Genomic DNA, 16,618 nt, shown 5'->3' on the forward strand with positions numbered 1-16,618 from the left:
AGTTTCATAATAAAGGTTTTGAGATTATTAAATTAATTTTTTCTAATTGCAGTATTAAAGTTATTCTTGAAATCTTACACTCTTCTGTATTTATTTTCAAGTAACTTTAAGGGTACCACAAGGTTCTATCTTTGCTCCTGTATTGTTTCTTATTTACAATAACAATCTTCATGAAAGTCTAACATTTAAAATGGCTCTATTTGCTGACGGCTCAACTTTATACTCTTTTTTTGACAAAAAATCTTCACTTTTTGATTGCTTAGAACAAGCAGATGATTTTCAAACTGATCTCTCTTCTCACTGCTTGGTTTAAAGGGTTTTAGGTTGAATTTCAAAAGACATGAGGTTTTTCCTCAGATTCTACTAATATGTATATGTACAAGTTAAAATGTGCTGAAAATAAAATCTTAAGCATTCCTTCACAGTCCAAAATTGATATTTTTCAAAATCCAGAAAATGTTTAAAAACTTTGTTTTCAAAATGTGATTAATTTAATATATAATAATACCTTAGCAGTTTGATAACTTTATGGTTAACGTGATACTAGAATTATTTTTTTGGGCCTATACAGGTTTCAAAGCAAAATAAAATGCATAGAAAACATTTTTTTTTTCAACTTAAACAATGAGACCATATATATTATATAAATAAGTTAAATCGTGCAAGTATTTAATTAGTTTAAATTCTCATCTGTTGGTAGAAGCTGCTTTTTTAAGCTTCAATCTGTGGTTTGTGTTAGTCTCTGTGATGGCATAGCACTTCAATATTTTTTTTTAACTTTTTATGTACAGCCTTGGATGTTTGCTCTGAAAAAGTCCAAGAAGTTTCTGATTTTTATTAAGAAAATCTACAAGGTGGAGTTTGATTATATGGAACTTCCAACCAAAGTGATAATGTTTTGTGAAATACATCTTTACAATAGTATTACTAAATATTCAGCAGATTTAATACACTGCTATATATCTTCACTGTATGTAGATTTTAGCAGCATGCTAAAACAATTTTTTGCAACTGAAACATTTTTAGTAGATAATTAGTATATATTAGTAATGCATGGATATAACTGAATTAGTATTACCAGCATCATTCCATCCAATAATTTGAGAAATTTACCACAGTTAGGTCTATCTAATCCACCACCATTATACCCATCCCAGATTACTATATTTTTGTAAAAGGGTTTCAGGCCTTCATTAACAATAAGAATGTCAAAAATTGTGTTAATGTCAATAATCATATATGTGAAGTTCCGGAGGTGGGATGGTATCAAGAATAAATTTTCAGAACCTTCCTCAAACAAACATGTGTTATTAACATTATTGAATAATAGTATAGTCTTATAAGGATATCCTGTATCTTGGAACTAATAGCAATCTGAACGTAAAGTTCTCAAGTCACCTGACGAGCTAATTGTACCAGTACAGCTGTATACAGTTACAACACGCATGTTTTCCACCGTGACTCTATAATAAATTGTTTTGTTATTCTGAGATTTAAAGTTTTAATAGATACTTGTAAAAAATTAATAAAATTAGGCTCTTACTGATATGCCAAGAATTACATTTATAAGCTTTAGGTCAGAAACCACAAAAAATTTGAGTTGATTTAGATTAATTTAACTAGCATTCCAAGATTATGGTTATTCTCCTTGACATCGCATGCCAAAGCCAGAATTATAACCTTGTTTACTCCTGAGTCTTTCTCATTTCTACTTTGCTCCTCTAACTTTGTTTCATCAAAAATATTCATTATTACCTGAAAATTAAATACAATTGAATAATAATTCTAATTCTATTTCTTTTATTTGCATAATATAAAGTAGGTTAAGTTACTAAACCTTTAGTTAACCCTGTCCTCCATCAATTCCAACTCTAACAATGGCTTTCATCGGCTTAAATATATGTAGAGAGCATATTTTTTGAACAAGTCTGGTGAGATCTTTAATTTGTACAACGTCTTTCAACAATGAGATTTTAAGTTCATTTTTCTTTCCATTTAAAAAAGCATTTTTTTTTTTTTTTCGTAACTGTAAAACTTTTCTAGAGCATGAGAAGCTTCATAACAGCAACAATTGAATTCTTTTCAACACCTAATTGTAAATTCCTATATTATAAGCAATGTGAGTTATATTAACTATTATAAATTTTTCGAAAATAAATAAACTAATATGCTGTTGTTTAAATTATATTATAAAATATTTAAACACCTAGACAACCATAAACTTTTTATAAACCTCTAAGAATATCACAAACAACATTTTCTGGCAGATTATGATTTTCTTGATATCAAATATTGTATTAGTAGATACTACTTTATTTGTTTGAAGCTTGGGTTTTAGTACTACAGGTAGCAGTGATCCTTTTAATATTAAATTAAAATAGAATATTGCATCAAGTCATTATAAACAAATGAACCAATAGTTAAAAATCAACCAGTGGATAATTGTAACAAATTTTCAGCCTTTACTAAAAACTTAGAACAGTTGAGCTTATTTGCTCTGACATCTTTTTATCTTTGGAATAAATAAGATTCTTAGCACTTTGAACAGCAGATGTTCTGGTGCATGGGTGCCTAATGCTCTTTCCAAATAGTTGAAAACAGTCAGTGCAGAATAAGTTTAACCTTTCAATGCAAAAATTTTCATTTGAATCAATGATATAATCTCTTAAATTAAAAATCTTGTGGCTGCGCTTGTCTGATACCATACAACAAATTGGACATAAGCATTGATTGTCAGATAGAGTAACCCTTCCAACCTTTATAAGTAACTCTATTCCACTTTTCCAAACCTCTTCAATCTTTGACAAGATTATTTGTATTTTTATTAAAATATTTTAGAAAAAATTTAATAAATTAATAAAATATTTATAAAAAATAATAATCTTTTTGGCATAGAGAACATTTTAGCTAAGGCAACAAAGTCCAGTGGAAAGTGCATTTATATAAAAATTGAATCTTTCGTGTAAATAGTGATGGGATACTACGAAGAGAGTAGTTCTCCATTTTATTACAGCAACAAAAACAAACTGAATCTCTGGATTCATTGTTAATTTTTAAAATAATACTACACTTTTTATTAACAAAAATAAATGTTTATAAAATAAAAATGTTATAAAACGTAATTATAAAATTATTACAGTTATACAAACTTTAACAGTTAATATTTCTAAACAAGTCATCAAGTGCTTTAAAAGCTTTATTAGTGAAACTATTAAAGGCATTATTATATATTAAGTTAACCACATTTTGAAAACAATGACAAAGGAATGTCATGTGGGTTTGATATTTATAATAAAAGATAGCTAAAATGATAAAAATGATATATATTTTTTTATAAATTATATAAATGATATAGTTTTAAAACACTATATTATCGGAAAACATCATTTTTAGACTAAGAAGGAACGCTTAGGGTTTTATTTTCAACACATTCCAGCTCGTACCTATACATATTAATAGAATCTGAAGAAAAACCTCATGTATTTTGAAATTCAACCTAAAACCCTTAGAATCAAAATTATAATATATAAAGTAATACAAATTTTTTTCAACCCCTGCTAAATCTTTTTTAATAATTTTTTCAAAGCTGGGTTTGCAAAAAGTCTCATCTTTAGCTGGACCCAGGGCCAGGGCCTCAGTCACTTCCTATCTATAATATTCTTCTAATATTCTCACCATAGCTCACTAAACCTGACCGCTTGACACCTGTGAGACCTTTTTAAATCATTAAAATAACTATTAATGGTATCCATTGATACTGCAGTACTTTACCTTTTTATATTTTCTGCAATTCAAATTGTCAATTTTGAATTGCAGACAGTGATGATTTTATCTGGAGAAAAAAAATCAGTATAATACTTTTGCTTTTTTCTGTCAATGTTCTTCAAATCTTCATATTATCAACAATGAACTCCTCTGCAATTTCAATCTCACGAAAGGCTTTTTTAGTTTTACATGCCCTAATGGCTATTTTTAAGATGTTAATTTAAGAGACTTGTGAGGCTTAACCTCACACCCTGAACCTTCAGAATTAGGAAAAATGAGATTGGCAATAATTTGATACAAAGGTCTTACCATAAAAAATAGAAACAAGGTCGGCAATTTTTTGCAGACCTCAAATACTTTTAAGTCGGCATTGCCAAATGCCGACCATAATTCTGAGGGCTGCACCCTGGAGGATAGACATACTTTCTTGAAACTAAAAAATCTTTTAATTGGCAGTGAAATTATATTATGACTGGGAAAGTATCAGGAAGTGAGACATATATTACTCCACCCCAGTTATGGTACAAAATTAAAAAAAAAAAACTATACTAAATATTATGAGATGTAACTTGTAAATATTATTATGTAACTATTAGGTTACATAATAATATTTACAGATTTGCCTTATTTTTAAATCATTTGTAGTCTATATTAAATGAATAATAACTGTGAAAACTTTAGCAAAAAATATACATGGGTTGTTGAGATACCGTCAAAATTTTTGTGGTTATCTAAAGAGACAACAAATCAACTTTGACATATAATATCTTGATAACGGTTGGAGGATTTTCCTAAAATTTTGAACCTAAATAGATTTTTGCTCAAGGAGTTCAAAAATACTACTTTTAGGACTTAATAGTCTCATGAAATGCCTTGTTTATCCAGTTTTATTTTAAAATTATTGTTTTTTGGAGGTAAAAATGGAGGCTATTACCCGAAATATATGCAATCAACATTTTTGCTGGCAAAAATGTTGATTGCATATATTTGCATATCATTACTTTATCTTAGGTCTACTGAAAAAAATTAGACTCATTCATTATCACTGTAATATTTGATTGATGTAAACACTCAAAAATAACATCTTTTAAGAATTAACATAAAATTTTGTAAAAACTTTAAACTTTGTAATAAAGAAGATTTTTTATTTGTAAATTCAATATCCTTATGAATAAATAAATATAATTATATAATAAAAAAAGTTATACATAAAAGTATATGCATGCATTACATACAGCGGTGGCCAAAAATTAAAGATCACTCATTTTTTAGTTGTTTTTTTAATCTTTAAATTAAAAGTAAGAAGATTCTAATTGACATATTAAATTTTTTTTTTAATATCTTGTTAATTAAAACATATGGATTAAAGTGGTATAATTTTTTTAATCTAATTCTAATTAAATAGCGTTTAACTTATTAAAAAACTGATGAGTACTTATAAATCTTCTTTAAATAAATTGGACAAAATTTAACGAACACTTTCAAATCTTTAATTTACACTTATTAAAAATAATAATCCTTTTTTTTTTAACTGTCTTAATTGCTTATTACGTTGGCTATAAAATAAAATGTCAAAACCTGAGTTTCGATATCAAATAAACATTTATTTTTTGAATTGCAATAAGGATATAAAAATATTGCAAAAATGCGTGCAAAGATCGAAGAAAAAGACAGATACGCGGCTCTTGTATTAAAAGAAGAAGGCTATAGCATCAGACAAATAGCAGAAAAGCTCGGAAGGTCTCACTCTTGCATTATTAACATAATTCAACGATACAAAGAGACCCGGTCAATTAATGATCGTCATAGGACCGGACGAAATAAAATTTCAAATGACTGTGATGTTCGCTCATTAGTGAGATTAATGAAAGAAAACAGACAAGCATTATCTACAGACTTGTCTACGAAATGGACACTGTCAAATGGTCTGAAAGCAAGCCCTAGAACTGTGCGAAGGGTCCTCCACAATTTAAATTATTTATGGCGTACTGCTGCAAAAAAACAACGCTTAAATAAAAAACAAAAATTTGCCAGGAAAGAGTGGTGCAAACTACATAAAAATTGGTCAACAGATCAGTGGAGCCGTGTGGTCTTTAGTGATGAAATGAACGTTGAGGTAGACAACAGAAAAGGTCGTGTAATATTGCGTAGACTTCCAAGCGAACGGTTCGATGAATCATGCATTTTGAAACGAACAAAACAAGGCAGTGGTTCAATAGGCATTTGGGCCTGTATGAGTGCCTGTGGAGTTGGCGTTTTTCATTTATTTGATGATAGACTCAACAAAGAAAGGTACATCGAATTTTTGGAAAACTCACTTATTCCTAGCATTGATTTATGGCAGTTGCAAGATGGATTTATTTTCCAGCAAGATAATGCGCCGTGTCATAAAGTGCATGTTGTTAGCGATTGGTTCAATTCTAATAAAATTCAAGTGCTTCCATGGCCTGCCAATAGTCCAGACTTGAATCCAATAGAGAATTTATGGTCATGGCTTGATCACAAGCATGGCAAAGAACAACTTTACAATTTGGAAGATTCGAAATCTTCTATCTCTCATCATTTGAAAAATGTGCCTGATGAAGTAATCAAAACTTTAATGAATTCAATGCCAGAACGAGAACAAGAGTGCTTGAAAACAAATGGAGGAGCAACACGTTTCTAAATTATTTTTTTATTGCTTTTTGAAATATTTTTGAAACTGGTCTTAAAATTTTGTCCAATTTTTTTTCCCATTTATATTTTTTACTAGTCAGTTTTTTGATTTTTTAACATTATTTTGTAAAAAAATTATAAATTCTTTTATAATAAATATAAAATACAATAGAAATTCTTTCTAAAAATATTTTTCTTTTTTTGATACCTTTTTCCAAAATAAAATTATACTAAGGTTAAAAATAAATTTTGAAAAAAAAATGAGTGGTCTTTAATTTTTGGCCACCGCTGTATATGTATTCATATAGGGACAATATATACTTGTTACATTAAAATTATACATAAATATTTTACTAACAGATAGTAATTTATATTTTCACTTTCCTCTATTTTAAAAAAAAACAAATAAAATATAGGAAAATCATTTATTTTAATGTTGACTTGAAACTTTTTTTTTTGCTTAGCCTTACCAATTTTGTTGCTGAAAATAACAACCACCCTAAAGAAACAAAAATACAATTTTTTTCTATTAAAATTTTTTTAAATTTCCTATTTTGTTAGTTTTGCTTTCTTTGTTTTAAAACTTAGTTTTTTCTGCAACACTTAATTTAATAAAACTTGCAAACGGCTGTGACCAAGTTGTTTAAAATAAAATACTCATGCATGGGCATACAAGATAAAAAACCTATGCCTTTCTTGGGAAGGCTTGCATTTAAAAAAGACTATCCTAATGTCAAGGTCAGTTTATCAAACTTTTGAGCTTTGAAACCTAAGTGGTGTACCTGATACATTACAACTAATGTATCAGGTACGCACAATGTATATGTAAGCATACATCATCAAATTACAGAATTTTTAATTTATGCAAATAGGTGGAATAAAATTTATAAAGACTTTATGAGTTTAAATGTTTTTTCTATTGAAATTGTGGAGTTTATGCTGCACTGATGTGCAGTCTATGCTGCACTGATGTAAGCCATGCCCTGGTATTCAAGCATAAAAAAGATATTTAGTGCATGAGTTTATAAACCATGAGCTAGAAGATGTAGTATTCAAGCAATGGCAGAGTTCTGACTGTATGACACTGCTGTTACAATCAATGCCACTAAATGAGTTTAATGATTTCTTATGTGATAGAAATATAAAATAAAAATGAATATTTAATTTTAGGAGATTTTGCCCCCTTAGGAGAATGGGCCCCCTTAATTTGCTGCCCCCCCTCCTGATTGGGGTGGTGCAGGGAGCATAGCCATAGCTCTGTTTTGGATGTTAATTTAGTGTACTCTTTTTGTAAAGACAAAATAACAGGCATTTGTCTAAAGATATTTTAAAAGGAGGAATTTGACTAAACTCGAGCAAATTTAGAAAAAAGATATTTAGATGGTAGAACAGTTCCTGGCACAAGGATGAATCATCATTTTATTCCTTTAAGTTCAAATACAATAAGTTATAAAAAAATAAGTGTAGATACATATAGTATCTACACTTATTTTTTAAGTTCAAATATAATAAGTTATAAAAAAAATAGCATGAATACACATAGTATTTGATATTAGTCCAAAAAACAAAAATAATAAAGGGATTTCATTAAACATTTAAAAATGGACTATATTGCGTGTTTTTATGATGAATTTTGGTGGATAGGGATTGCTGAAGATGTAAGTGAACATGATATTAAAGTCAGATTTATGCATTCACATAAACCAGTTAAAATTTCTTTTGGCCAATGAGAAATGATGAGTGTTGGGAGCTCAACTCAGAAGTTATATGCATATTTTCTACACCCATAACAATATCAGATCGTACGCTCAACGTATCTGATTTGGATTTAAAGAACATAAGCAGTTGGTTACAAAAAAATAAATATAAAATATATGTTTAAAATTATATTGTAATTTATTTACATATTTTTAGTAACTTAGTATTTGTTTTCCTTTTTTTTTTTCCAAATTTGGTGGTAGGGGAGAAGGGGTTAGCGACAAGTTGCACCTTCCCTGCCACCTTTATATCCCCATGACTAAACATTTCCTAAACTAATAAATAAAATTATATTGATGTTTAAATTTAAAAAATTGTTTTAAAAGAACATTTATTTCCTTTGTTACAAAATTTATGTTTTTCAAAAATAAAAAAGATGTTATTATTGAGTGCTTAATTAGAGAAAATATTACAGACACAATTAATAATTTACAAGTCAATAATTTTGAACAAAACTGGATAAACAATGCATTTCTTGAGACTATCAAGTCCTGTTGTTAGGATTTTTTAATACCTTGAGCAAAAATCTATTTAGGTTCAAAATTTATTGGAAAATTCTCCAAACTATTATCAGGATATTATATGTCAAAGATGCTTTGTTGTCTCCTCAGATAACCACAAAAATGAATTAGCAGTACTTTAACTGACGATACCTCAACAACCCATGTATAGTTTTAGCTGAAATTTTCTCAGTTATCATTTATTTAATATGGACTGCAAAAGATGTACAAATAAAGAAATTCTAAGATTTATATGTGACAAACTTTCTTTTATTTAGATGATTTTAAATGGAATGACTCTAATGTGTACGATAATTCTACATTATTATTATCGCTATCTAAGGTAATGGTTTTACAAATAGAACAATTAAGCATAATAAACAAGCCTATCAACCTTTTGTGCATATATATATGTACTTTTACTGGTCTAATTGTTTATATGTACATTTAATGTACCTAATAAGCATCTAGATATTTTTTAACGCTGTGACAGATGTTTAACATAATATTTCAGATGGTAGACTATTCCACAAATTTATAACTCTTATACTAATAAAAGGTTTTCCAGCTTACAAAAAATCTTTTCCATTTTATAAGAGTGACAGCAGTTGTTGATGAAGCAGTACGAAATGGTGTTTAATGAGGATATGAACTACTAACTTATAAAGATTAAAATACTCATTTGTAACTATTTTTTTCAACTATTTTAACTACTAGCTTATAAAGATTGTGAGTCAATTTGTAAGTTTCTACCATGTCATTAGGTAAGAGTTCATGCTAGTTAAATTTAGTCATCTCAGTTTATAAGTGAGACTAGTCAGGCAAAAAACAGTTTTACTAGACTTGTATAGAACATTTTCGATTAGTCTTTTTTAAGCCTAGGATAGACAGAGCTGTAATAGTCAAGATGAGGACAGGGTTGAGGGTGTTACATTTTCAAAATATTTACGCAAAAAGTAAAAGTACTGGCTGTAAAAGTAATAAAGTAATAGTAAAAACTACTGTTCAATCAAAATACTTAAGTTAAAGTAAAAAAGTACAGTATAAGAAGAACTTTTTAGTTACAAAGTAAAGCAACTTTGCTCTCTCAAACATTAACATACATGAAATAGGTTTTTAAATCATGAAGGAAAAAACTTAAATATATTTAAACTATCAATCTAGATATGTCAATTACAGCAGACTGGCAGGTTTACAACAGTTTTGTATTGATACACAATAGCAGCTGCTGTTAAAAATGTTCATCTGTTATAATAGTGCAATTTAGCATGAACACCTGCACTAAATAAACAATAGCATGTTGCACTTGCTTGCAAAGCAATTTTCAGTTTATAAAAAAAAAAAATCTACAGTGGAAAACCATAATAGTCATTAAGTGATTAATTGATACTACTTATGTATATTTAAGAAAATGTTATGAGCAATTATGGCTGTTTCATCTGCTGATGAAACAGATTTGCACTTATGCTGAAAGTAGCTCATTACAAAGTAAAAAAGTAAGCCTGAAAAGGAGAATAAATAAAGTAGAAAATGATAAGATATTGTAATTTACAAATGATCTTTTAATTATTCTAACAATTTTATTTGCAGTGTTAATCTTTGTAATTATTTTGGGTAAGAAAAAGCAAATTACATTCAACGCAGACTTTCAACCAAAAGTTTGATACATTCAATGCAAGGTCTTTTTTGACAAGAGAGTTTTCTAGATTAATTGAGATATTCAGAGTTGTATCAACAAGTGTATACATGAATTTTGCAATTGTAGGTTCAAAATGCATAACTTTACATTTTTGACATAAAACTTAGTTTCCATAATTTTGCCCAGCTAAAATGCCCATATCATTTTACAGGTTAAGTAAATTTTGTAACTTAGTATCATCTGCAAATAGATATAATAACTGAAACCAAATCAGAAAAATCATTGATATATATATCAAAAACAAATTTGGGCCATGAACTGAATCCCATGGAACTCCACTAGTTACTTCAATTCGGAATACATAACACTAATATTGATACTTTGCCTCTGATCTATTAAGTAATACTTTAATGCGGAATTGTGCCTATAGTATTTAATATACCAAGGTATACATTATTTATGTTAATTTTATTATCTAAGGCTAAAGTCTAAGTCATTAATAACAAATATTAAGTTTGTTAGGCTCATATGACCTTTGATAAACCCATGTTGAGAATTAATCAACAAGGAGAATTACGAAACAAGGAATGATTGGTAAAATGTGAGGCCTATATAAAATCTTATTATTTTTTTATATATTTTGACATATACTTTTCAACAGAATAAAAACAATTCCTGATTCCTAAGCACAAAAAAAAATTTTTCTTTGTTTTCATTTTCAATGTAGCAGCACTTTCTTGTGCCACAAGAGTGTACTACTACATCAACTAGGGGTTTGGCAAGGGGCAGCAATCTTAAAAAGTCTCCATTGATAAGAGCGCAAAAAGCAAAAAATATATATTTATTTTAGACCACTTAAATGTAGGATTACCATGACTATCAGTATGTACCCATAACAAATTATTATAGCAAATTTTTTTTTGTTTTTCTGTTTTTGATATTAAAGATAAATATCTTTACATCTAATACCAATTGCTTTTTCACAGCTACATTGTGGATATATAAACTGCTATAAATTTTTTATAAAAATAATAGAATTTAGACTTACATCTTTTGGAAAAGGTGAATCTTGAAGTTCAGTAGACCCTGGCTCGCCATGGCTAATTTGAACAACCATGGTAAAATAAATCTATATTTATTAATTTAATTATATGAAGTAGCTGTGCTTCCTATAAAATAAGTAATTTCTATGTATAAATATTTACACATAGAAATTAAATTCAGTATTTAAATACTGAATATAACAATATGAAATTATTTTGTAACTTTTTGTTTTATTATTGAAAAAATTAGCATCAATTATTTCTATAATCATTTTTTTATAATCATAAAAAAGATTATTAGACTAATAATACTAATGTTAATAGTATAATTAGGGGGCTGTACATAAATTACGACAACAAAATAAGGGGAGGGGGGGTCTGAATTTTTTTGACATTTGTTGATACGGGGGAGGGGGAGTCAAGACAAGTGACGTCAACAATGTTACTTTTTTTCATAAATTTAGTTAAAAAAAGGAAAATTAGGCAGCGTTTGCTGTCCTGTGTTACATACTCGCTACACCTTCAGTATTTAACTAAAGCTATTTATGTTCCTACTTTTTAAAAACCGTGTTGTTCTTTAAAACCCGACACGTACAGAACCAAATAAGCACACCCAAGATGTGTGTGCTTATTTAGTTCTGTACGTGTCGGGTTTGAAAGAGGGGGGGGGGGGGGGGTAATTAAATGTTTACGTATTTTTTTGGGTGGATCGCGAGAAGTTTGACAACTTGTTGACAAGGGAGAGGGGGAGGTAAAAAATGCCAGAAAATTTTTGACGTAAATAATGGACAGCCCCTAGATATGAATTTTTTTTTTTCTTTAAATTTGAAACATCAATTATTTGTAAATAATAAAAAACTATTATTACAAATAATTATTTTCAACAGCGTTAATAATTGATACTCTTATTAAACAATAAAAATAGTTATTGTTTACTAATAAAATATCAAACAATAACTATTATTATTATTAAATGTTTACAATTAATAATAATAGTTATTGTTAATTAACTATTGTTATTAATTGTAAACATTTTTGTACTAAATTTGACTTAGATAACATTCAAACATCTTGGTATAAATTTCGAAGTCATATAAATTATTGAACTGCAAAGAAATTTGTAATAACAGACACGCCCGTTAAAAGAAATTTGTAATAACAGACACGCCCGTTAAAAGAAATTTGTAATAAGAGACACGCCCTGTTGGAAGTAAAAACTAACTTGAATATTTATCTACTCGGTGTAGTTAAGGCAATTTTAAAATATTAAAGCGTCTGCATGACGCTTTAATATTTTAAAAAAACAAGTCATTTTGTTGACTACGACGTATTTCCATTAAATGATCAGGTCTGTGAATTTTGAAAAGACGAAAAAAATTAAAGTGATAAATTTTGCGGTATCATAAAATGTAAATGTTTATAGCGAAAAAATCCAGACAAAAGATTTTTTTTCTTTTTTAAAGAAACTTCTTAAAATCACAATCGCTTGTCCAAATTTGAATAAGATTTTTAATAAATACATTGTTTAGGTAAACAACATAGTTTAATAATATGATCTGTTCTGATCGTTTTTTGGCAATTTTATTTATTTGTAAGCTTTTTTTTGGTCGGAATTTTTGTAATTTTTGTAAAAATTAATAGAAATATTGTATTATGCAAGTTTTTTGCGCCCGACGCATTTTTCGTTCATCAATACAAGTTAAACCGTCAAAACTTGGCATCAATATTACCATTATACTATTAATATTACCAAAATTACCATGTATTCTTCTTATTCAGATCTGCATACTGTTTCAGTTGCAGGTCAGCTTAGTGCGATTGGTTATTAATCGTACTAGCACAGTGAAAAACGAGCTGTTGGCCCACAGTTCGTTTAAAATAAATAGTACAAACCCATTTTCCGAACAAATTTTATTAGTCTTTGCCCATTCATTCGAGATACTTTCAGAAAAGAAATAATAGGAATCTATAAAGAAGTGATTAGGTTGCCTTGAGCATAACATCTTTGTATGACCTTTGTCTACTTTTATAACCACTTTACATTTTATATTCTAAGAGGTTTTTTCTTGTTGCCACGCAGATAGCGCAGAGCTGGGTTACATGACTAATTTAAACTTCAATTTATTGTAAGAGACATTGTACATATAGCATTCATTTTTAACCTAAAAAAGCAATATATTCTTTTAAATGATAAATAAAAATGTTGCATCGAAGTTAGAGCAATCTCATTAGAAGGTTTTTCATCGGTAACTACCTCTTAATGCAGTGCAATATTGTTAAAGGAGTAGTTTGTATCTATTTTTGTAGAAATGATGGCTTGTCATAAATGTAAGTATGATGATCATGATGCTTATCAAACAGTCTATTGTTAAAAAATCCTTTACTGGTAAACATCCAGATCATAGTAGAGTAAGATAACCTTACTCAGCTTGCTCATCATAATCTTCCGTAACAAGATCTGTCAGCTCACATTTAGTAGGTGCTAATTTAAGGTTACGTACAGTCCAGTTTTTCATAAAAAACGGTCCGTACGGTCCAGTTTTTTATGAAAAACTGGACCGTACGCAAAAAACGAGGCCTGTGCCACGTGTAAGTGTAACGTCAATAAACAGCCTAACAGAATCTAGTGCGACGATATAATTTGCATTAAAAACTGAAAACGAGAAAAGGGAAAGAATCATACGGGTGGTAGTTTTTATGGTAATTTATTGTCTTTCTTTTTTGAAGCTGTGTTTTTGCTTACCTTGAAAGATTGAGGAGTGTTTCATATATAAATGTAAGAAAATTTTGGTAATTTTGTTAATGTTTAGAAGGCTACACTATATTTTTAATATAGTTGTGTGTATATATATATATATATATATATATATATATATATATATATATATATATATATATATTATATATATATATATATATATATATATATAAATTATAAATTATGTTAGTGTATTCTACAAATAGAGTGCTCAATGTTCTAAAAGAACAGAGCAATAATAAATTAGTAAAAACACTAATCTAATTTTTGATTACTTTAACACTGTGTTTCACCATCAGTAGGTTCATCAGGAAGAATGTCTAAACATAAAAAAATTTGTTGGTCAAACAAATGACCAGTCCAAATTAATCCTAATATATATATATATATATATATATATATATATATATATATATATATATATATATATATATATATATATATATATATATATAATATTCAATCAACTGTATTTTCAATTTTATGGCTACGTCTTTCCGGTATGTATTTTGTATATTTTGTTGTTGATTAGAATACGAGCCCAATTTGATCAGCCTTGGCGCAGTGGTTAAAGCACTGTCTTCAGAATCGGGAGGTATAAGGTTCGATAAATGCTTGGAAAACTTATTGGTTGTTAATTTATTTATTTTCAAAACTTTGTAGTTTAAAAAAAATATCGTTAAAAACACACGCCAGATAATTGATTGAAAATTAATTTATCTCAAACCGATTGAAATGAAAAATGTATTAAATAGGTAAAAAAATAAATCGATTAAACACGAAAACGTCATGAATAGGTTGAAATAAATCTGAAAATTAGTTCTACTTTTTTAGTTGATGTTTTTTTTGTAGAACAACTTATTAGGTCGAGATTTTTGTAGGTCTAACTATGTGACAAGAAAAAAAAATTAGTATTCAAAAAAAAAATTTTGAAACTGGTTTGGGTATGCTAACGCAAAATATTATAAGAGACTTACAAGCATGCTTAAACTGCTGATACATATATATTTCTGTTTTGCATGATCGAATTTTGCTCATGTTACACAAATCATGTGTAATTAAGAGTTAGGCTCAACAAAAACAAAGCATGCTGTAGCTTGTTTCAAAGATTTTCAGATAAAGATCTTATCTGCAAAATAATTTATAAAAAAATCCCAATAGTAGATGTCTTACTGCTCTTGTAATGAGTGAAACAAGGTTGGTTTTAGAGAACTCGTCATTTCTAAAGCTGCTGTCAGGTACAAAATAATATAATTTTTAATTATGTAAATAAGTATAAACAAATAAACAAAAAAAAAGAAGTTAAATACAAACCTAAGTAAAAAAAACGGTAACCGTACATAATTAATAATGTTAACATTTAACATTATTTTATAAGGTAACTAATTAAATTAAGAAATTATATATTTTTTTTTTTTTTTTTTTTTTTTTTCTTTCTCTGTTTTAATATAATATAAGATTTTACAACTTCGTAATATAAAATTTCAATAAATAAAATAAGTAAAACAGATAGGGGCTCAAAGAAGATGAGGATGGCCAAACGTCATCGAAATCTTTTCAAGAGCCCCTTTAACAATATTTTAAAAGAACTTTGTAATATGTTATAATACGTAATAAAATTTCAATAAATTATCGTAAGTGCGCTAATAAGTTTATAAAGCAACAGATAAAAAGTAAAAATAAAACAAAAAGTAAAAATAAAACAAGAACAGATTTAATAACAATTATTCAGCGTAACTTTAACTAAAAATTTTTCTCAGGTTTTAAAAATTTCTTTTTTTGTTGTAAACTTGAAAGAACTTAACGAATTTAAAACCATACCCTTGAATCCTTTTTGAAAGGTATTCAATACTTTTGGCCCTCGATATGAAAGGTATACTTTTGGCCCTCGATAGGAAATGCTATATTCTGAATAGTTATTAATTATCCGAGGCAGTTTATATGTGTTCATCATATTTGCTCTTCGATGATAATTTTCATTTTTATTTATTTCAAACTTGATGTTAAAGCTTGCAGGAGAGATATTGTTATTGAAACGATACATGAAAATTAGATGCTAATAGATATTTATTTCATATACATGCATCATTTTCATATCTTTTATTAAGGTTTTAGCGTGTTTATGTTTATTGTAAAAGTAAATGATTCTGCAAGCATGTTTTTGTAAACTACAAAGTTTAGTACTTGCCCATGAAATGTTTGCTTAGCTAATGAAGCTATGAATTAGTTCAAAGTAGATTAATTCAAGACATTGTATTGATGTTAGAGCGAACTCAATGCATTAAACCTATGATTTTTGTTAATTTTGACTGGATGCAGAGAAAATAAAATATGTACTACTTCATGAAAAAACACAAGAGAAAATCTTCCTCTTAAATTGCCTGACCTTTTCCTAAATGATAAACTAATCAAAAAGAAAAACTAAAAAAAAAAGTATAAGATTCTCAGGAATTATTTTTAATGAAAAGTTATCCTGGCTTCGCCATATAAAATACATTAA

At 28.0% G+C, this 16,618-nt stretch overlaps 1 protein-coding gene across 1 annotated transcript in view; it reads right to left on the reverse strand.

The window, feature by feature from the left end:
• The window catches only part of LOC105844795 (sphingomyelinase phosphodiesterase D), a 55,396-nt gene extending 43,879 nt beyond the window's left edge, over nt 1-11,517 (reverse strand). Inside the window, exon 1 of the mRNA XM_065818443.1 lies at nt 11,366-11,517. Coding sequence (XP_065674515.1) covers nt 11,366-11,434 — 69 coding nt within the window. The 5' untranslated portion in view covers nt 11,435-11,517. The remainder of the gene's footprint in view (nt 1-11,365) is intronic.
• Between the last annotated feature and the right edge of the window lie 5,101 nt (nt 11,518-16,618).

This window comes from Hydra vulgaris, chromosome 14, assembly GCF_038396675.1.
Source record: "Hydra vulgaris chromosome 14, alternate assembly HydraT2T_AEP".
NCBI lineage: Eukaryota > Metazoa > Cnidaria > Hydrozoa > Anthoathecata > Hydridae > Hydra > Hydra vulgaris.